We start from the raw sequence: 23,613 nt of genomic DNA, 5'->3' as shown, positions 1-23,613 counted from the left end.
GTAAAAGCCTTTCCCCCTTTTCATAGATTATCATCTCCTTCTCATTGAAGTTTTTCACTTAAAGAGAATTTACCTCATTAACACTTAAGGTAAATTTTAGTATAGGCAACCTAAATATTAAGTGGCTTTTTGAGGTGGCCACGCATTTTTTAACAAGATTTTGTCAAATTCGTATGCATATATACATATTGAAGAAAAAAGGAAAATAAAATGTGGCTTGATAAAACAATGAATAGTTTTGCTGTTTTTCAAAGATGAAAAATGAAGATATTCTTATTTGACATCAATGAATATATATCACTTTAATTGCTGGAGGCTGTGTAAAATGGCTTTGGTCTTCAACTAGTAGAGATGAGTTCATCTCATGTTAAGCTAATCTTAAGCATTTCCCTTAAATTTTTTTCAGCTGCAAATTCTTTTAAATGAGCAATACTAAAAGAGGGTAGCTATCATGGAATTAACTAATGGCCATAGATCTGACTTCCTGTATCTCAGGTCCACTTACTTTTTAAGATAATTGTAAAATGCAAATCGATTGCATTCTCTGATTGTATAACTCAGGAAATAATTAAGCTATAAGTGCATCATTTGGTCTGTGGCTTATTATAGGGTTTTTTCCACAAATAAGATTACACATAAAAAATTTTAACAAGTTTATGTTATAAAGAGGATACGTTTTTATTAAATTACAGAGCTTCCAGAATGAGGATCTAGCTAGGACGTATGTGTAATACTTTTGAACCTTTCAAAGCACCTTTTAGTTTATGTGAAGTTCTTCAGATGGCCCCGTTGTCCTTTGAAGCTTCTAACACCAAGGTGTCTGTTGCAGCCCAGAGCAAAGTTACTGCTACCCAGGACAGCACTAATTTGCGATGTATTTTCTGTGGTAAGCAACATTATGTTTACATTACTTTTTCAAGCTGTGGTACATACTCCTTGCGCATTTCCATAACTTTTGTTTCCTTAGGCCATGGTCTGGTTTGTGGTATTTGGGATACACAGCAAGCTACTGTTTTATGTTGTGATATTTGTTGTGGTTCATGTAGGTGGTTTGGTCAGCTTTTGAGTTGGCTTCTTAGAAAGGATTTAGTTAGAATTAGGATCTCAGAACTAATTTCTTGTTCACTTCTTCCAACACGAATGAGAGGGGTTTTTGTTTTTTTGTTTTTAACTATTTTCTTTGAGAGCAGTCTTTTAAATTAGAATTTAAGGGGAAAAGTTATATTCATCTTAATATGATTTGGGGAATATAAATGTGATTTATTGGAAGGGAGCTTTTGCTTAACTTGAATTAATTTTCAGGTGTACATGTTGTAAGGCAGATGTGAGCTCTTATTAATAGGTTGGTTTCTGATCGACAGCCTCCTTTATTCAGTAGGTTAGATATCTGTGGCTTAGGAGTGAATTTAGGCTTACAGAGTGTTTTCTTTCACTCTCACGCTCATATACACACGTGTGCACATATATGTGTTGTTTGCATGGACAAACCGGTTATGTCACTTAACCATTCCACATTACAGTTCATCAGGTGTATGCATTATATGCATATCCTTCTCCTTACACTAGGATGTATCTATATATGTACACATATACACGACACACACACACGTCTGAATTCTTTTTATTCTTATTTGATCCTAAAACTTTCTGATTTGAAAACCCAAGTTCAAAAAGTGACTTCTAAATCTTAGAGCCTTTTTTTTTTTTTTTTTTTTAACTCGTATATACGTTTTTGACTACTGTATACCTTGGCTGGCCAGATTATTTTATGAGAGATAAAATGATATATACTACTAAAATTTTATATAAACAATTCAGCTGTGTATATGTACTTTATCCATGTGAATCAGAGTTTTTGATATGATCCTTCAGTATTACTAATACTGTTTCTTGACCTATAAAGAGAATTGCTTTAAGATTGATATACTTGCTGGTTTAGGCAAATAAGCATGTGTTATAAATTTCCAAAACTGAAAATTCTAATGCATTTCTTAATCACCTGAGGTTTTATTTTACGATCTCTCCAGGTGACAGTTACAGCAGTGAGCCTGTTGTGCGGCTCCTTATAAACTCTCCACTCCTTCTCAGGTTCCTTAATTAATCATTACAGATTAAGTGATTAATTAGTAACTTTTAGTTCTGATTTTTCTGCCTCCTCCTGGGGGTTCTTCCAGGCGGTCTTTTGAACTAGCCATGAGTGATTGTTTGTGTTTGTGTTATTAGGACTCTTTTTAGCTCTTTTTGAAAACCTACTTGATGTTCTATACTTCGCTACTTAATATGTGTAGTTCACATGCAGAATAATAGAGTTTACCCAACTGCAGAGAAAAGATTGATTTGGCCTTCATAAAGGTGAATTTTTTAAGTTGTAAAATAATGTGTTAAAAAGCAGTTTCCCCCAGTAGTATGTTTAATTGATTTAACTGTGTACAAACAATATAATTACCACATTGCTAAGTTTAAACTTGATTGTATTGTGTATAATAACACCTATTTGTCTTTTAGTCCTGTGTTTTAAATAGTCTGTGGCTAAGTGTGAAACTAGGTCTGTGAAAATTAAAATGTGACAATAAGTGAAATATGCTTTACCCAAAACTCAGTATTGAAGTCAAGACTGAAATGCCATTCATTCCTGGTTTAGAGAGACATTCTATTCTGATTTCCATCATTTATAAGATACCATATCAGTGACATGGACACATTTTCTTTATTAGAAACATGTGATTTACATACTTTGCTATATGAATTCTAGCCAGGACAAATTAAGACCAACCATTGTCTTTGGCTGTGGTAATAGAACAGAGAAAACTAACCCTCATGTAGCTACTGTTCTTTATGATACAATAGTAGGAACAAAGCAGGTTCACTTGTCACTTCTCCTTTTTTCCCCCAAAAGAGCCGTTAACCACCCTGTGATGCTCATAAAATATTGTTACTTACCCCCTGGTTAGGAAAGTACCTTTTTTGCATTCTATGAGAACACAAATACTCATGTAGGCATATGACCTATGTGAAGTAACTAATAGTTATATTCCAGAAAATACAGTGGCAGCTGACAGCCTTGCCTAATCTTAATTGCTGCTTCATGTTGTGTGTGGTGCCTTTGGTATAATTTAACAATTGTATAACCCAGTAAAATGTTTGACAAGAATGAAGAATATAATTGAGTACCTGAAGTTCATAATTTACCTAAGACTCTTTTATTTAATGCTCACAGTATATTTATATTATTTCTTAAATGCACATGAATTTCAATGTGCTTGTTATTGTTAGTTGACAATATTGATGCAGAAGAAACAACGAAATAACCAGGTTAGACATGGATGTGAGAAAATGCCAGGGGGAAGGCGTCCTCTCTTCTGCCCCCCAGTTAATAACGAAGGTGTTTGGGAAGACAGATAACCCACTATCACCAAGAACCATGTAGAAAAGAATTTTAAGAGTTGTTCAGTTGTTCTTGGATTCCTCCCATTTTAAAAGGATCTTCCTTGCAGTAAACTATTTTCATAATTAATAATATCAGCCAGAAAATATTGCCCACATTTTTAAAACCTTTTAAAACAAGCTTGCTGAGTAAACTTTTAAATTAAAAAAAGTTTTTATAAATTGCTAAAAGAAACCTTTCTCAGATTTTTTTGTAAGTTGTATCAAACTTTGGACAGTTTAATTTTAAAAAAAACCTTTAAATAAAATCAGAAGGATTGAGTTGAAATTTTGACATCTTTCTCTTGAATTTATGTATTTGAGTTAAAACTTACGTCGAGATTTTAATTGGTGAATTTAATCTATTAATATTATTGTTGAGCTACAGTGCTTGATGTAGATGTGAATTAGTAGGCTCGAATTCTTTGAGACTGATGCCAAACAAATCTACCTACTGACATTCACTGCTTAATTATTTGAGTAGCATGAAGTTTTAACTTAAGTACACAAACATTGTTTTTAAAACTAGTTAAACCGTGGTGGTCTTGTGAGTTGCCCATGCTGAATGCTCACATTTAATATTTTTGGATAAATATAACTTTGGAAAATACTACCCCAAATAGTTTATATTTTCTCACACTTACCCTCCCACCTTGTATGTCCCCCTCCTCTGCCGGAAGAGACGAGTAAAGTACTAAACATGAGGGTATGGCTTAATAGGACAGTCTATTTTTATATCATTATGTTAATATCCGAAAGAAGGAAAGAATTCCAGTCTGCCTCCTAGACACATTACATATTTTCATTTATGCAAACATTTAAGTGCATTTTTAATTTTAAAAGCTTTATTTTATTTTATTTCTTTTACTGTTACTGATTACATGGGATTAATATATTTTTATATTTCCTCTATGTGGCTCTTAAACTAGCAGACTCTTTTAGGAAATCTAATGAAATATCACTGCAGTTGTCATCTAATTTGTCTTTAGAGGACAAATTAAATGATTAATGTAAAAACGTGTAAAGAGATGAGGAGAAAAATTAGTAGGTAAGTTCAGATCAAATTATTTGTTTTTCTGCACTTGGGATATAAAAGTACTGTATTATATTCTAGTGAACCTTATCCTTCTCTTTGTGAAATCTTCTCCACTAGTATAAAATAGATACTTTGTGCTTTTAACTCATATAGATTACAAGAGTTTGCTTTAGCACATAGAAGCATTTATTTATTAACTGTTTTTTATACTAGTGGTCTACAAAACACTTTCAAACTATCTTTAGGGGCCTTTGCTGGCACACTAGAATTCACAGATATGTGCAGCATATCATTACTCATATATTTCTCTCCAAGAGTGGAAGATAACTACTGTTTCTTTATTCTCTTGTTTACTGGATTAGATTTCAAGATTGTTCTATTGTAACCATAGGCATTGTATATTAGGTCCAGTATTTTATTTATCTCATCTTATGACACATAATTTTTATATCCAGCGACATTAAAATGTCCCATTATTTAGTGGCCTTCTTTATGAGATGCTAAAAATGGGTCTGCATTTTATATGATGTGGGAATGAATGGTCATTAGTTTCTCATGACAGAACCATGTTGGTTTGAACGCAGGTTTTTTTTGTTTTATTTTGTTTTTACCCCAAATGAAAAGTTATTATGATTACCTGTGTTACATCAAAAATTCAGAGAAGTAGGTTAATTATATATGGAAGTTTAGCAAATGTTTGTTTTCACCAGTGCTGGAAATGCCAGGCCATTAAATAAGAATGGCAACTTAAAGTGGGCAGATTTGATAAATGCATTAGCATACATCAGTCTAGTAATAAGGTTCTCATGCTCTCTCTCTCCTGTTTTTTCATTTCCAGTGTTCTATTTAGGTGAGTTTTTGAATTCTGATTTTTCATTTAAGTTCTCCCTCTCCACTTCATGAATAAGTACCCCAAAGAGAATGTCTCATTGTCTTAGAAACGTCAAGCTTAGGTGCCTATTCAGATGCTCATTGAACACTTGTTTTACTCAAGCTCTTCATATATAAATGTTTATTTTTCTTTTATTGTTGATGTTTTCCATTTGTTTCAAGTAAGCCTTCTGGAGATAATGACAGTATTATGTTGCAGTCTTTCATTTGCTGTGTGTTATATGAAGCTTATATTTTATTTTGCTAAACAAAAAGAAGATACATTTGTAAATATGTTATGGTTTTATGTTATTCTCATGATTTTATCTCCTCTATCCAGTGCAGTATAAAGATAATGTTCATCTATAATGTTTCCCTCCCTTTTTAGGGCCGACATTGCCTAGACAAAATTCACAACTACCTGCCCAAGTTCAGAATGGCCCATCACAAGAAGAATTGGAAATTCAAAGAAGGTAAATTCACGAGTTATTTGCACCTTTTCTTTCTACTACAGAAGACCAATCTGTGAACATCTGATATTGAAAGTAGATTATGTCTCATCAGCCATTTGGAAGTCTGAACTTTTATTGTTATATTAAGTTTTAGAATCACTGTTAATAATCAAGCAGATTCTTAATAGGCTGGACAAAAGATGTTATAAAATTTCATATATGCTTTTTTGGTAAAAATCATACTCATGAATTTAAAATATTTTAAATACTCTTAACAGCATATAAAATGTCTTTACACTTCAAGCAGTCTTATTTTTATAGCAGTTATAAATTAATCTGATCATTACGCCTGTCACATGACTAGAAAGTTGAAATAGTGTTGGCTCTTTGTACAAGGCATTGAATATTGAACAGGAATAGTAATGGAATACAGAATCATTCTGTTTATGATTAAACTGTGACTGAATGAAATCAATAACGTCTTCATTATCTCAGTGCAGTTTAGAAATACATTTGAAATTATAATACGGCCTCATTTAGGGGTAGTTTTTTCTGAATTAACCCAGAGTCTCTAAATTAGAGACTACTTTATAACAAAATAGCTTTGTAAAATTCAGTCACATTCAGTAACTAAAATTGAGCTAGTCAAACCAGGTGCCCCATTTTAAACAAATTGAAACTTTTTAGAGATGTTGATACTGCTTTTTGTTACTAGTAGGGCACCCCTGTTTTGTTCTGGGGAATTGATAACCATCTTACAGATGGAATTTTCCAGTTGAGAGGCATTTGCTCCATGGCAAGCCAGCAATTTTTCTTGTCACTTTTGATTTGGACCTCATATTTGAAATGTTCTCCATATTCTTTATGTTGTCTTAATATATGTGTCATGTTTCCCTGACAGACAGTCAAGGGAATTTCTTGCTGTGGTTTTGTGTTGTTGCTTTGCTGTGTAACTACTTAGCTCTTGAGGAGCGCCCTCCAGGATCTCTTAAAGTGAATTTCGTTTTTGCCACAGTCTATATATTTAGTTAGATCACTCTGGAACTAGCCTCCAAATTTGGTGAAACTTTTTCTGCTCTTTAGAGTGATGCTGTAACAGATACAAATAAAATTAAGTCTCTATAGAAATAAGGGAAGTTTAAGGAATATATTCATTTATTTCAGTTCCATATTGAAAATTTTAAACATACTAGAATAATTCCAAGAGTTAGAAATTGTATGCTGTCTCTCACACACCAAACGGAAAAGTAATTCATAAAAAATGATCATAGTTTTATTGAGAGTAACACATTTGTAGAAAACGAGGAAGAACCAGGAGAAAATCCTGAACGTAATAGATCGTCTCTGGTAATACAGAGTAGGCAAGCAAGTAATCCCCGACACAGTTGCTGGAGTCCAGGGTACAAACAGAAGTCTTCTGCTGGTACTGCTGCCTTGTCAAGGGTCACAGGTGCGTCATCTGCTTCACAGAGGGTTGTCAAGAACTTGCAGCATGCAGTTTTAGTTGAAAACGAGTATTGAGTGAACTTTTAGTAATTGTCATGAGAACGCCATGCCCTCATGTACGTTCTTTCTCATTTCAAAGCGTTCATCTGGACTTGAGGTTTTTCTCTTTGTATGTAAGTAGATACTTAAGGGTTTGAAAACTGAAGATGTTTATATTACTTATTTGTTTAGTTGAAGACTTTAACTCAGTCATTTTGAAGAGTGGAATCCGAATTTCTGAAAAATTGGTATGAATTTTAAATTATTTTCTGTCCATAGTCATGCACAGACTCTTCTTTCTTCTTCCATTTGACACCAACCAGTTTCCTTTTCTCTCATTATTAATTTCATCTCCATTCCTTTTCTTTACTTTTCACCCCATTTCCTTTTTTTATGTTCTTTTGTTGTTGTTGTTGTTTTGTGGGGGTTTTTTGGCTGCCTTAGGTCTTCGTTGCTGCGTGCGGGCTTTCTCTAGTAGTGTCGAATGGGGGCTCCTCTTCGTTGCGGTGTGTGGGCTTCTCGTTGTGGTGGCTTCTCTTGTTGCGGAGCACGGGCTCTAGGCACGTGGGCTTCAGTAGTTGTGGCATGCAGGCTCAGCAGTTGTGGCTCACGGTCTCTAGAGCGCAGGCTCAGCAGTTGTGGCTCGCGGTCTCTAGAGTGCAGGCTCAGTAGTTGTGGCACATGGGCTTAGTTGCTTCACAGCATGTGGGATCGTCCCAGGCCAGGGCTCAAACCCTTGTCCCCTGCATTGGCAGGGGGATTCTTAACCACTGTGCCACCAGGGAAGTCCCACCCCATTTCCATTTTAGTCTCATGAAATCTGCTTTGTGTTCACAAATCTACTGGATGTGCTGCTACCATCATTGGCTTATTCTAGTTTAAATGTCTTCTCTTGGTCTACGTATTCCACTTCTCTCTCTTCCTTTTGATGCTTTGGAGTATCTTTTTTGCTAACTCTTCTCCTTTTCTGTACCTCTTCCTTTTCTTATATAAGGCTTTACACTTAGCAATCTCTTTTTTATTTCTGCACACAGTATAACCTTTGAAAAGTTGATGATTTGGTTGGATCTTATAGTTTTCTTTTAACTTCTGTGCTGATGGCTTCAAAATCTACAGCTCCTGATTATCCAGTGGAGAGCCGGACCCATATTTCCAGATAAATGGAGTAGTGTCATGGGTCCTTTTGAGAATTTGGTAGAAGTAGTGAACTACTGTCCTCTTCCAGTCCCCCCACCCCACCCAACCTAACCCTTCAGATATGTGCATGTGATTTTGCACATGTGCACACATGTGTGCCCTTACATGGTCCAGAGGATTACAGACCCCCTTAATTCCAACAGTGGATCCTCAATGAGAATTCCTATTTTAGAGCTCATCCATTTGGGTATCCTACTGATGCCTCAGTTTAAACCCTTATGATTTCATTTTTAATGTACATTCCTTCTTCTCTCTAATATTTCTCCCAAAATTTCAGCTTAGAAAGTCTATAATTATCTTCATTCACAATATCTATTCAAGTACATTTTGTTATTTCTTTCTCTAAAAGCCTGTTGGATTTACTGTCCTGACATTGTCATTACTAATAGCTTTCTCCAGTATTTATTTGCTTGTATACTGCTATATTTTCTGACTTGCTAGTTTTTCTGTCTTTAAGCTAGATCCCTTTCACTTATTCCTACTTTATTACTGCTAGATTATTTTTTCTTAAACTTTTTTGCACAGTGCAGGAGGGTCTAAAAGGGGGGGAGGGTGATCTGCTGCACACTTGTGCCCTCCCCTCATATTAATCATGAGACTTAATCACTTTTAACCATTTCTACTTTTAGTACTTTTGATGAGTTCTTCTATAGTAATATATAATGTGTTTATATTTCTGTTTCTTGATTAGTCACATTACGGATAGTACTTATTGACTCTACACTATGAAAAAATGAATTCTTCACTTCCCCTGCCAATCATGAGTAGTTATTATTTTTAGTTCTTCTAACCTTAGTATCTCTTAACTCTTCACTCTGTAAGAGGAATGCAGTAGTTCTGCACACCTCCCTATCCCCTTTCTTCCATTCTACCACCTAGTTTTGATAGACACGTCATTTTTTTAATTTTATTTTTTGTTTTTTTTATTTTCATGGTTTATACATTTTCAGTCTTTCTATTACTGCCATTAAATCTTTGTCTTTATGTTAGTAGGTGATCTTTTTTCCCCCTTCCTAGAATCCTTTTAAACCTCCTTACTAACCATGGTAGTCTGAGTTTTCACAAAGGTGTGATTTGTTTTTGGTTTTGGGGTCCCTCCCTGATTTATTAAGCTCAGTACTTAATGGACTGTTTCCATTTGAAGACTTATCCACAACTCCTAGATTTTTTAAAATTTTATTTCTTTAGCCATTTCCTTCTCTGTTTTGTTCTCTTTTTGGGGAGCTCCTACTGATCAAATGCTGGGCCTCCTGGGTTATTTCCTTATGATGCTTATCTTTTCTCATTTTCTGCCTCTGTTTCTGTATTCTTTTTTTTTTTTTTTTTGCGGTACGCGGGCCTCTCACTGTTGTGGCCTCTCCCGTTGCGGAGCACAGGCTCCAGACACGCAGGCTCGGCGGCCATGGCTCACAGGCCCAGCCACTCCGCGGCATGTGGGATTCTCCCGGACCGGGGCACGAACCCGTGTCCCCTGCATCGGCAGGCGGACTCTCAACCACTGCGCCACCAGGGAAGCCCCAGTGTTCTGTATTCTTGATGATATTTTTAACCACTCGTTCTAGACCAGCGTTACCTAGTAGAAATATAAGCTACATATTTAATTAAAATTTTTCTAGTAGCCATACTAGCAAAAGTAAAAAGAAACAGGTGAAATTAATTTTAATAACATAAAATATGTTGTTAAATAAAATATTTAACCCATTATAACGGAAATATTATCATTTCAAAAAGAAATAAGTATAGAAATTAAGATATTTTACATTTTGTTTGTGGTACTGAGTCTTCCAAGTCCAGTATGTATTTCTTACACTTACAGCACGTTTCTGTTCAGGCTGCCCAAAGTATGAGTGCTCGAGAACCACGTGTGGCTCATGACCACCTCATTGGACAGCACAGTAGTTGATCTCCTATAATTTAATTTTATTCTCCAAGAGCCTTTTGCGGGGCGGAGGCGGGGGAGCAATTATTCCTTTTTCAAAACAGCCTGTCCTAAATTCATGATTGTATCTTAAGTCCCTCTTGTTTCTCATCCTTTGTTTGAATTATCTCCTTCCTATAGAGTAGTATTGTTTGCCTTATTGGTTTTACCCAAATATCTGGTAATCTTTAGTGGTCTCTTTATTTCTGAAACAAGAAGCAGTCTGAATGACGTCAGTACTTGGCTTGGGTTTCCTGTTCCATTATGAGGTTTGGGTGTCTATGGACAGCATTCTTCCCTGACCGAGGGCTGCCAAGGGGGTCTGTGCAAGTGGCCAAGCAGACAGACTGACAGGCTCTCCTTTGGGGTACAAGAGGGGGGAGCCGACAGGCCTCAGCCCCACAAAGCTGAGACACCTCTAGTTCTACCAGACACGCTAGCTCATCTGAGGCAGCTTCTTCACTTTGTTTAGAGGACAGTCTTCTGTGATAAATGCCATTCCATCCATTGAGCTGAGGTTGGAGAACAGAGGGTTGACTGGAGCATTTTCTTCAGACGGTTTGTGTGTTTATTAATCAGCTTGATTACGGTTGTACTGCCCATTCCCATTCTTTCTACCTGCTGATCTCAAGTTAGGTCTTTCCCAGATTCTTCTCGCGTCTGCTTCAGCCATTCTGAGTCTGTGTTCGGGACCTTGGATGCCTCCACTCTTCAGTCCAGTTATGTTCGAGGCTTAGTGCTTTGTTCTGAGTGCTTACAGTATATCAGGGTGGTGGGTGGCGGACAGAAAGCCTCAACCTAATCAGAGAATAGAGTGAACATGACACAGTGTAGCAGAAGATGGTAAGTGCTATGGGAGGAAAATAGAGCCAAGTGAAGGGAGTATATGTTGCAGAGGGCCAAGGGGAAATGGTTACAACTTTAAATAGGTTGGTCAGAGTAGATCTTATGGAAATGAAAGGAAGGAGTTAGCCAAATGGATGTCTGGGTGAGTGCATTACAGCAGGGGGAGCAGTCTGTGCAGAGCCTTAAGGCAGGATTGTGCTCGTGTACAGGGAGGAACGAGGAGGCATGGAGGCTGGAGCAGAGAGAACAGGAGCAGAAAAGGAGAGTAGTGGAGGAGTCGTGTCATGCAGGACATTGCAGGCAATTATAAAGAATTTAGCTTTTGGGCTTCCCTGGTGGCGCAGTGGTTGAGAGTCCGCCTGCCGATGCAGGGGACACGGGTTCGTGCCCCGGTCCGGGAGGATCCCACATGCCGCGGAGCAGCTGGGCCCGTGAGCCATGGCCGCTGAGCCTGCGCGTCCGGAGCCTGTGCTCCGCAACGGGAGAGGCCACAGCAGTGAGAGGCCTGCGTACCGCAAAAAAAAATAATAAATAAAAAAAATTTTAAAAAATTAGCTTTTTTCTGAGAGAAATGAGGGCCCATTGGATGATTTTGATAGGAACAATCTGGCTTAACATTTTAACAGAATTAGTTTGCCTGCTTTGTTGAGACCAGGCTATAGAGAAACACAAATGAAAGCAGGTACAGGGTTGTGATGGCAGCCTAGCAAGAAAACTAGTTAAGAGGCTATTGCGGTAAACTAGGCAGGAAATAATGATGGCTTTCCCCAGGCAGTGGAAGCGGTGCGAAGGCAGATCCTTACATTTCCTGGTGGATTGTATGTGGGGTGTGAGAGAAGGAGAGGAGTTGTGGTTTTTAACGGGAGCTGTGGGAAGGATGGAATTACCATTAACTGAGACGACTGTGAGTGGCAGGTTTTGTGGGGAGAGGTCAGATGAATTTTGAAGATGTTAAGCCGAAATGCTCATTGGATATTCAAGTAGAGATGCTGACTACTAGGCAGTTGGATGTACTAGTACATAGGAACTGGGAGAGAATTCTAGACATGTAACTCCTCCCTAACCCTTTTTGTCTTCCAGAAATTTGATGATACATTTGGTCTACTAAAGACCACTCAGCTCAATTGTCTACTTTGTAGTGGGTTTATTTATACACATTTTTATTTTTCTGGAATTCCAGTAGAATCTTGGAGCGGGGGAAGACAGTTTGCTCAAATGTACCAACTTGAGTAAGAAGAGTCCAGGAGCTCATGTCACTTCCCGGCTCGCAGTACGGGTGGCCAGCTCTCCTCGCATCCAGTTTAATTCTTTGGCCTGACACTTAAGAGCCCACCCCATGATCTCTTTCCTCCCTTATGACTGTCTGTACACCATACTCGGGTTCTCCCTCTGTGCTTCTCTGTAGCATTTACCTCTCTGTCCTGCCCTTCTCGTCCTTTCTGTCTTGTCCTTTTCTGTAGACTGTTTTCCAGGTATATTAATGGTTTTCGTTTCTGAACTCCTGTAACTTAACCACATGCTTTTTTATTGTTTGTTGTTTGCTTTACATATGAGTCTTGTCTCCACAGTGAACATTGTAGGCTACTTGAGAGTAGGGACCTGAATAAGGTTGTGAATAAAAAGCCAAGAAGTTCAGTGGTACTGAATTCATTTATATGTAGGAGTTGGGGCATAACAGGCAGACAGTATTTCATAAGGTTGTTGGGACCATTAAATAAGATAATACGCACTCTTTTCATGCTGCCTGGGCTTTTCTGTCTGTGCTGTTTGGGAGACGGTGGGAGCCGTTCCTGAGGAGATGCTCTTTGAGCTGTGCCTTGAAGGGGAAGTGAACTAGGAGTTTCCAATCATAGAATGGAAAAGCATTCTAGGCGGAAAGAGTCTTTGTGTAAGAGCCAAGGGAGTGCACACCACCTGTGTGACGTGAGTACTACCCCTCTTCCTCCGCTCCAGGACTGATGGTGCTATTAAATTAATACGTAAAGGGCCTTTATGCCATGCTAAGACATTGCTTTTTAATATTCTTTCCCTGTTTGTCATATAATAAGAAGGCATCTTGCTTTGTAAAACTTTAGTATTTTCAAGTTATAAGAAAAGTATATGCCATTTTCTTTTGACCTACATGCCAAACAATCTGTTTTTGCTTATGGTTGAAAGATACTTGGGAAAAGGTACTACAAAACCTAAAAATACCTGCTAAATTTTATATACACAGTGCTGGTCTTCACTTTATCTCAGCCAGCAGCTGTGCATGGCTGGATCTTGTTTTGTAGATTAAAAAACACAGTGGCAGAGGGATGTACAGCACACTCTAGTGAGACGTTTGGTTCCCAACAGAAATTATATTTTCAAAATTTATTTTGGGTAGTTATTTATATAAAAATAAATTTTCTTGTGCTTGATTTTATTTTCAGAGGCATGATAAAATACCCTTGGGACAACTTTTATTTCATAAGTTGAAAAAAGTAACTTTATCCTGTTACTTTGGCTACTTAACTGGATCTTTATACGCCGTTACTGGAAAATGTAGAAGAGAATATTAATTTGCATCATAACATTCACCTGCAATTTTAGTAGTTATATTTTCAGTATCAAGTTCATATTATAATAAACGTTACATTTCTGTTACTACTCTTAGGTAAGCTGTTAGTGGGTATCAGTAATTGATTTTTGAAGATCGGTAAATGATTCGTATGTGGTGAGCTAGTAATAATGGATGGGTTAGGAGGAAAATGATGTGAGTAGTGTGCTCCTTGGGTATATGTGTGCGTGTGTATGTGTGGTGTGCATAACAAACTTGATAGGGTTTTTGCTCAGAACCATAAACTATAAATGGATTATTTTAATGAATAGCTAAAAATTCTTATTCTTCAAGTTATTTTTCTTGGCTTCTGACTGTTACAGAAAGGAAATGAATTGCTTAAAGAAAAGTTTAACGACGTATTTAGAATCTGGTTTTGTTTGGGACCGTCCATTGCACTTTGAGGAACAGCAGTTGCACTTTGGGGACATCAGTTGTACAATGTAAAGACAAGAAATGGCCGTCTACTTTCTGGTTTCTAAAATTTTATTGATGCGTGGTGTTACGGATTGAATAGTGTCTCCCAAGAAAGATACTTGAAGAAGTCCTGGGACTTCCCTGGTGGTCCACTGGTTAAGACTCCACACTCCCAATGCAGGGGGCATGGGTTTGATCCCTTGTCGGAGAACTAAGGTCCCGCATGCTGCATGGCACAGCCAAAGGAAAAAAAAAGAAAAGAAAGATATATTCTAATCTCCACTGCCTCAAAATGTAACCTTTTGGAAATAGAGTTGTTAGTTAAGATGAGGTCATACTGGAGTGAGATGGACCCCTTTATCCAACACGACTGATGTCCTTATAAGAAGAGGAGAAAGTTACCGAAGCAAGATGGCCGTGTGAAGACACAGAGACACAGAGAGAACACCATGTAAAGATGGAGGCAGAGGTTATAGTGATGCTTCTACAAGCCAAGGAATTCCAAGAATTACCAGCCTGCCTGCGAAGGAAGAGCAAGGCATGGAACAGATTCTTCCTTAGAGCCCTTAGAGGGAACCAACACTGCCAACATCTTGATTTCAGATTTGTCACCTCCCATCCTGAGAGAATAAATTTCCGTTGTTTTAAGCCACCTAGTGTATGGTGCTTTATTGTGGCGACCACAAAAACTAATACAGGTGGTGACTAGCTTAGTGGACCGGCAGAAGCTAAAGTAAGCCAGGACAGAGAAGAGAAGGGTTGCGTTGCTGTGGTGCCTCTCAGTGGCAAGGCGTTTCATCATGCTACACGTAGGAGGGTTAGGTAAGTCTTTATAAGGAGGGTTTAGCTACCCAGATTTTCCCCACAACACCCAAACAGGAGACTAGAGATTTATTATCTTCTAGAGATGCGCTAGACCAGTGCCGTTCAATGGAAATGTAATGCAAACTACATGTCATTTTAAAGTCTTCTAGTGACCACATTTTTGAAAGTTTTAAAGAAACCAGTGAGATTAATTTTATTAGTATATTTAACCCTATACCTCTAAAATATTATTTCAATAGGTAATTGATACAAAATTTTAGAGGTGTTTTTACACTCTTTTTTTTTCATACTAGGTATGAAAAATCTGGTATGTGTTCCAAAATCTGGTATGTGTTTTTATATTAAAAGCATATCCCAGTTCAAACTAGGAGCATTTGAAGTGCTCAATTTGCAACATACAGCTAATAGCTACCGTTTTGGACAGCATCGCAGTGTAGGCTAGGAGTTGGCAAACTATAGCTCGCTGGCCAAGTCCAGCCCTGTTAGGCTGTTTTTGCATAGCTGAGAGCTAAGGAGGGCTTGTACGTTTTTGCCGAGTTGTTTTTTTAAAAAGGAAGAAAAAAGAATACGGACAGAGATACTCTCTGGCCCTTTTCAGCAGGTTGGCTGGCTCCTGGTAAAGCCTGAGGTATAGGAGGCACAGCTCTGAAGGTGTGGGTGAGAGGCCATACTGAAGAGAGATGAGTGAAAGTCAGCCAACTTGGTCTCTTTCCTTTGCTCAGCTCCCAGTCATTGGCAGCCAGACCTGTAGAACTCAGGTAAGGAACTTGAAGAGTCCTCCTCCGGAAACTTGGCTCGGCCAAGAGAAAAGACAAAGATATTGACACCCAAGGTCCCTCCCATTGAAGCTCATTTATATAAGGGCTTCTGATCAGCTTTAGTACCACTTATAAACATGAATGGACAGCCAAGGATCATCATACCTTTAAGGACAACTTTTATAACGTGAAGACAGATCAAAACAAACAGAAAAAATTGAAATTGGAGGAAACACGTAGTAACAGGGAACAGAAGAAAACCTAAAAAATGATATAATAGCTTCAGAGAACTAAGAATATATTTTATTCATAAAGCAAATGTTTGTAGTTATTTAAAAAGAATCAGAGTGTAAGAAAATGTACTTAGAATTTTTTTTAAAGCATTAATTTTAACACTAGGAGGTTTGAGAAATAAGGTTGAAGAAATTGCCCTGAAAATAGCTGTAAAAGATAGAGATAGTACCTGAGAAAAAAAATAAAAGAAGATCAGATTAGGAGGTCCAACATCTAAATATGAGGAATTTTAGGGGGACAAAACAAAAATGTGAGGAAATGGAATCTGCAAATAAATAAGAAAATTTCCTGGAACTCAGTGACTTGATTGTGGTCAGGGGTGCCGACTTTTTCTGAAAAGGGCCAGATGGTAAAGGTCTTAGACTTTGTGGGCCATGAGGTCTCTGTGACATTTGTTCAGCTCTTCCTTTGTAGCTTTGCCATAGACAATGCAGAAATGATGGGTGTGGCCAGATTTGGGCCATGGACTGTAGTTTGCCAGGTCCCCTGGTCCAGATTGAAAAGATTCACCAAGTGCCCAGCCCAGTTAGTAGGAAAACATAAAAAGATCTACCACCAAGGCATATCACTGGGATTTTAGAATATTAGAAGATTTTAAAAGTGGGGGGAGCTTCAAATTCCTGAGAAGTCACTTCCAATCTAAAATTTCCTCCCCTGCACAGTTTCCTAGGAAGCTACTGCAAGATGTATTCTATTAAAATGAGAATGTAAACCAAGAATGATGATACCATGGGAGGAGCCAGGAAACAAGGAATCCAGTGTAGGAAAGAGATAAGGGAATTCCCGGCTTGACTAAGGCGAAAGCAAAACCTAGGGACCCAGCAGGTCTGAAAGTTATACAAGGGGAATAATAATCCCAGCACCGAAGCGGGGAGTTGGAGCGTTGAAAGTGTATAGCCCTACAGTTAACCTTCAGAGGCAGGATGGACCAAAAGTTTCTGGGGGGAAAGAAAAAACAATAAGCAAACAAAAAATAGATCACCTGATATACTTGACCCTATTGAGAGGGTTTACAGTTCTGATGGAGAGTTAGGGGTCGGTATAGAGAAAAAGAATCAAATGTAAAAGGTAGCCATTTGTAACACCAGGGTTAAGAAAGGGATTGTTCTGGAAAGTAAATATTGTCAGCCGTGAGTAAGTTAGATAGATGCTGATGTATCCAAAGTACTGTCATGATTTTATTGGGAGAATGAAGAAGGAAAGATTTTAGGGTGTTAGAGGGTGTAGGAATTAAGTGATTTGTGTAGTATGAAGTCAGTAGATAACTTCTGAATCTGAAAGACTAAGAAGTATTAGTTCTAAACAGATGGATGTATTTAGTTAGAAACGTGAGATAAGTATCAAAGTGTTGAAAGTAGTTGCTTCTGGGGAAAGAAATCAGAAGTGGTAAGGGCTGAGAAGAGGATTAGTGTTTTGTTATAAACTTTGTAACACACTTTGACCTTTTAAACTATGTATGTATTTTACAAGTTTCAATTTGAATGAGAATAAAATTGAATTGATAAAACAAATGTTTACTTTAAATGTTAAATCTCATTAGTCCAATACTTTTACTATAGTAATACAATGATAGTGTAGTTTAGTTTTCTATTCATATGTTGTGTAGCATTTGTTAATATCAGTTTTTGGTTCTTACTCATATTAATTTGGCTTCCTTGGCTGACTGTGATGAAAAACATATTCTAAGAAACATGAGTCAGTCCTGTGTCAGTCTCAACATGGAACTTAATGTAGTTAATATCTATAAATAGTTTGCAAATCACCACTATTGCCTGAAAGTTATAAAAGGGGAATAATAACCCCAGCACCGAAGCAGGGAGTTGGAACAATGGGAATGTACAGCCCTCCGATTAGCCTTCAGAGGCAGGATGGACCAAGAGTTGACCGCCTTCTCTTGTAAGTATTGTCTCTTGTCTCAGGAGCTTTGTAATATTAAAACTTAATTATCTTGTTTAGTTTTATCCATTTTTCGTTTGTTTACTGATAGAGAAGTGAAATGCCCACATTTTATGTATGCAGTTTTATTTTCTGACAGATGTCGGTAGCATTAGTGTTACTAAATGTTATCAGCCCGGAACATTTTTCCTAATCTGCCCTCCTACTTCGTTATGTCAGATGTAAATCGCTCTTCATTTACCTAACACTATTTTTTTGTTATACATAAGGCTGAATGAAACGTGTTTCAAATTTTTGTTATACAGGTTTTGCTTGCTTTAAGAAAAGTAAGCCTTTGAGTTAAGATAAACTAAATATGTGTTCAAATATATTAAAAAGCTATTAACCTCATTGTTGGCTGGTGCTTCGTGCATCTCTTTGCATTTGGGGGATAGCTCTTTTGGGTGAGAAATTCAATAGGTATTTTGGTGATGGGAAGAATTTTTCCTGATATTTTTTAAATGCTCTTGGTTGCTATGATATTAGTCATTTGTACTATATTGTTTTCTGAAAAAATGTTTTCTCAGAAGGTCTCAAATTATTGTAAAATGCATATCCTAACTTAAAAGAAAAATTAGTCTTCCAGAATTTTTCCATAATTCAGAATTAGGGCCCTTGTACTTTGAAGAAATCTTCAGATGAAAACAGTCATTTGTAGACAGAACTCTAGTCATGTGCATTTCCAGTATGTGAGTTGGCAGTGGTGTTCTAAGAAAAGCAGAATTTATACATTTCGAAACTGTCCCCCTAAAAAGATATACAGATGTCTTGCTTTAGAAGTCAAAACAGGAAAGTCAGAAGATTTATATATACCATCCAATTTAGGTGGAATTATTCATTCCACTAAAGATTTGTAAGCCTGAGATTTTGTTTGACACAACTTTGGGAAATATGTTTAGATGTGCTTCTTTTTAGTAAACAGGCTAAAAATTAGATAGAGGCTTTGAACAGTTTCCTTTCTTGCATCTTTCTTACTTTCAAATCAAGAAAATACACAGTCATCAGACTCTCCTACAGCTGTATGAACTGCCTACTTCAATCATCTATCAATGAACTTGGGAGATCTCTCTGGCACTGTGCTCTTTCCCTACATCAGTAGATACTCTTTTATTTATAGACTGAAAACCCAGAATATTATGACGTGTGGAACAATCTTTTTAAGTCAAGACACCCTAGTTGTAAATGCTGTTATTTAATAATTCTTTCAGATTCACTTTACTCGTACCTGGCCTTCTACTTGTGCTTTAAGCTTACTTTTTGTGTTGAAAGCAATATATGGTCTAGAGAAGCAGCCATTAACTTGGGGGTAAAAAAACGAAGAACTTACAGTACTGTGTGGTTCAGGTGTGAACAGTGTTTACATTATCATATTAATAATGTAAACTCTGAATATTGATTTAACCAGAAATCAGTATTCTCCCATGACTATATTGGGAAAAGCCTGTGTGTGGTGAGGGAGTTATAAGAGATATCTTAAAAGCCAGTAGACATGTATAAAGTTAAAATAATCAAAAGAATTGACATATCTAAAGAAACAGCCAAAAGAATTGATAGTAATTATCTCTGATATGTTGGAAACTGGGGTGGGAGGGTTGGAACAATGAGCTGCTAATTTTTCTTACAAACTTATAAACTATGTGCTTGTATTATTTTGATAAAATAAAATGAAAGAGGTGGCACAGGAATGTAACAGGACCTAATAAATTGGACTTTTTAATCATAGATCTTGGTGCAGCTACATTAAAAGTTAAATACTTCCCCTTAGCTTCTGTTTTCAAATATATTCTAATTAGAATAATATGGGTATATCTTTTGTCTTCTGGACCCGAGAGATTGCTTAGAGTATTATCACATTTCACGTGCTCTTATTTTTTGATGCATGTTGTGTATTTCAAATGTAATATAAGCCCTAGCTGAGTTTATACATTAGATGCAGGTTATTCAATAATAATAACTTCATCTAGTTTATTATTAAAAACATTCTTCTGAATATACCTGATTTCTTGCCCTCATCCCTACAGTGATATTGTTATCCCTCAGAAACTTTGACCCCTAATTTATCAAATGGTATAATGAAGTCAGTACTGTACCGTAAAAATCAGATTTTATTATTTAGTTGTCAGTATTTTAAGCAACTGTTGGGTTGGCCAAAAAGTTCATTTGGGTTTTTCAGTAACATCTTACAGAAAAACCCGAGCGAACTTTGTGGCCAGCCCATAATCAGCACTACCATAGGTGTCTTCTGTTTTCCTCTTGCACTGATGAAGTACGATGATCTGACCAGAGAGAAGCTTTGTGGTGTTGTCCCAGGAGTGGGATTGGGCTTCTCCTTTGTTTTATAGTCAGTTCAGGAACCATGAAGGGGAGGGATTTCTGGAAAGGTCTTACTGGCTTTTTGGTAGTGTTGGGAGGAGCAAAGGGCAGCACGTGCATTCTGTCATGAAGCTCAGCCTCCAATCAGAATCCAGCCAGTTTATTAGCCAGTCCAGGGAAAGTCTCAGTTTGAAACCTCCAAATAAATATTACTGTAGCTCACATTTATTGAGTTCCTGTGCTTCAGGTACTTAGTAAAGAGCTGTCGCGGTATTATCTCATTTAATCTTCCCCACAATGCTGTGAAATACTTTATGCGTAAGATGGGTGTAACTATTTTAAATCTTAGGGCGAGTTAATTTTTTTAATTAATTTATTGGCTGCATTGGGTCTTCGTTGCTGTGTGCGGGCTTTCTCTAGTTGCATTGAGCGGGGGCTACTCTTCTTTGCGGTGCGCTGGCCTCTCATTGCAGTGGCTTCTCTGGTTGTGGAGCACAGGCTCTAGGTGTGCGCGCCTCAGCAGTTGTGGCACGCAGGCTCTAAAGTACAGGCTCCGTAGTTGTGGCACACGGGCTTAGTTGCTCCGTGGCATGTGGGATCTTCCCAGACCAGGGCTCGAACCTGTGTCCCCCGCATTGGCAGGCAGATTCTTAACCACTGCGTCACCAGGGAAGTTCCCAGGACAAGTTAATTTTTATAGCAAGATAATTGTTTAAGTCCAGGTGGATACTTGGAGACATTTTCATGCTCTGTTACGTTATATATGAAAGGTAAAAAGCAAACGTATATATATGAAAGGTAAAAAGCCACATCCAGGAGGCTTCTGCAGGTTTGTAATATAATCACAAAGAGATCTTTGTAGTCATCATTTGAAGTCCTAGAGTTGAAGAAGATTTTTAAATCTGAGTAAATACTGAGACATTCTATACTTTCTTAGATAAGAAGATAAAAAGATATGAATGTTTTTCTAGCTGATCTTCAAATTTAATGAAACATTAATAGAATTGAGAGCATAGGTCTTGGCAGAAAGGGTAAATTTAACAAAGTGATACTAAAATTTACCTAGAAAGAGTTAAATATCTGAGAATCACCTAGAAAAACTCAAAAAGAAGAGTAATAAGGATGGCTGCACCCTACTAAATATTAAAGTATACATCAGATATCAAAGCATCAAGATACTGGTGCCACGCCAGACAAATAGATCTATGCTCCAAAACATTCTGGAACTTCAGTAACAGTCAACACATGTAAAGGTGGCATCTTAAATTAGGTCTATAAACCATTCGATAAAAGGTGCTGTGATGTAGGTCACTACTTCACATGTCAAGCCCAAGATGAGTTTCATATGAACTAAGGATTTTATTGTAAAAACTAAAAGTATGAAAAGAAAGTGTTAATAATTATATAATCTTGCTGTGGAACAGGACTGCCTAAGAAGGATATCAAAAGCAGATCACATAAAGGAATAATATTACTAGATTTTCTAGGTAAAATTAAAAGCCATATTACAAAACAAAACTTTAAAAATCAACGACATTAAAAAAAGTAATAAAAGTTAATGCATATGACTAATGTGTGACAAAGGGTTATTATCTTTAATATAGAAAAGAACTCTTTCAGATGAATATGGAATATTAACTGTCCCAAGAGAAAACTGGTCAAAGAACATGTGCACTTAATACTAATACAAAAATCAGTAAACAGATTGCAAAGTACTTAACCTCAGAAGTAATCAAATAAATGAAAATTGTTGTATCAGTCATATTAGCAAAGGTTAAAAACAATGATGGTGTTCAGTATTAGTGAGGGGAAAGGAAAGTGGGCATTCTCATATACTGTTGGGCTTCTGTTCCTGAAGACAGTTTGGAACTGTGTGTCAGAAATCTTGATATTTGTATCTTTTCATTTAGCAAATCTCTGCCTCTGGTGATGATCCTTAAGAAGCAGGTAGAAAACGGTTCAAAGATACATGAAGATAAATGTTTATTGTAGTATCAGTAATAGTATTAGGCAAACTTATATAGTACCATAGGAGACTGCTTCAACTATGGACACCTAAACAATGGAATACTACTCAGTCATGAAAAGTAAAGGTGCAAAACTGTACTTAGTGCCTTAGAATACCTTTTACAATATATTAAGTGGGAGAGAAGAAAACAGATTTCAGAGTGGTAGGGACATATTCTAATTTATTTGGTTTTTAAGGTTTATATGCATATTTTTACATGTGGAAAAGTCTGGAAGTATGAATGCCAAAATGTTGATTATACTGACCTCTGGATATGAGACTTAATATGATTTAAAGTTTATTTCTTCTTAAGTCTGTTTTTCTTTTCCATTCACCAAACATTTATTGAGCTAGTACTGTGACTAGCCATTGCATTTTCTAAAATGATAAAATATAATTTATGCAGTAAAAATTTGATGTTGTTTTAGGGAGGTAGTTACAATTTAGAGATATTTCCATTAAATGATTGAAATAATGTCTTGGTCATTACAGTGGTATGTTCAGTTATTCATTTATTTGCAGCACTTTATTCATGAAAAGTACAGAATAAAATGAGACATTAGTGTAATGTGCTGAAGCAGCCCAAAATGATCCTAATAAGAGAAATTATTTTCATTCGTATGAAACATAAGCCATCTCTATCTAATGTAGTCTTTCTTCACGTGGAAAGAGAGATGTTGATTGCATGGTCTACACTGCTTTGTATTTAAATCAGAACTAAGGTTCTCATAGGTTCATTGTGAAAAGAATGGGTTTTTAATGGTGAGTAGCCACAGTTGCATATTTTTCATTTCTTAATTTCAGGCAACTACAAGAACAGCAACGACAAAAGGAGCTGGAGCGGGAAAGGCTGGAGAGAGAAAGAATGGAAAGGGAGAGATTGGAGCGGGAGAGGTTAGAAAGGGAAAGGCTGGAGAGGGAGCGACTAGAACAGGAGCAGCTGGAGAGAGAGAGACAAGAAAGGGAACGTCAGGATCGCCTGGAGCGGGAGAGACAAGAGCGGGAGAGGCTGGAGAGGCTGGACCGGGAAAGGCAAGAACGAGAGCGGCAAGAGCAGCTAGAAAGGGAGCAGCTGGAATGGGAGCGAGAGCGAAGAATGGCAAATGCCGGTAAGAAGTTGACCGATTGTTCCATGTTCCTGATGTCTGAGCTTGGATGGCAGTGGTATTTTGTGTATTCGTGTATTAGAAAGAATATTTCACATTTGAGGTGCTTGGGATTAAACAATACGATTTGAAATTAGAACAAATATGTG

The 23,613-nt window shown here is 37.2% G+C and overlaps 1 protein-coding gene across 2 annotated transcripts in view; it reads left to right on the top strand.

Moving 5' to 3' along the window:
• ENAH (ENAH actin regulator) overlaps positions 1–23,613 on the top strand; it is a 153,529-nt gene that overhangs the window by 106,477 nt on the left and 23,439 nt on the right. For both annotated transcript variants that reach the window (XM_029230154.1, XM_029230155.1), the window contains exons 4-5: positions 5,718–5,802; positions 23,163–23,467. In XM_029230154.1, the coding sequence (XP_029085987.1) occupies positions 5,718–5,802; positions 23,163–23,467 (390 nt within the window). The remainder of the gene's footprint in view (positions 1–5,717; positions 5,803–23,162; positions 23,468–23,613) is intronic.

This window comes from Monodon monoceros, unplaced genomic scaffold (genome assembly GCF_005190385.1).
Source record: "Monodon monoceros isolate NGI ecotype Baffin Bay Population unplaced genomic scaffold, NGI_Narwhal_1 Super_Scaffold_18, whole genome shotgun sequence".
NCBI lineage: Eukaryota > Metazoa > Chordata > Mammalia > Artiodactyla > Monodontidae > Monodon > Monodon monoceros.
The sequence above is the reverse complement of the archived record's forward strand: the minus strand, read 5'-3'. Positions and strand labels throughout refer to the sequence as shown.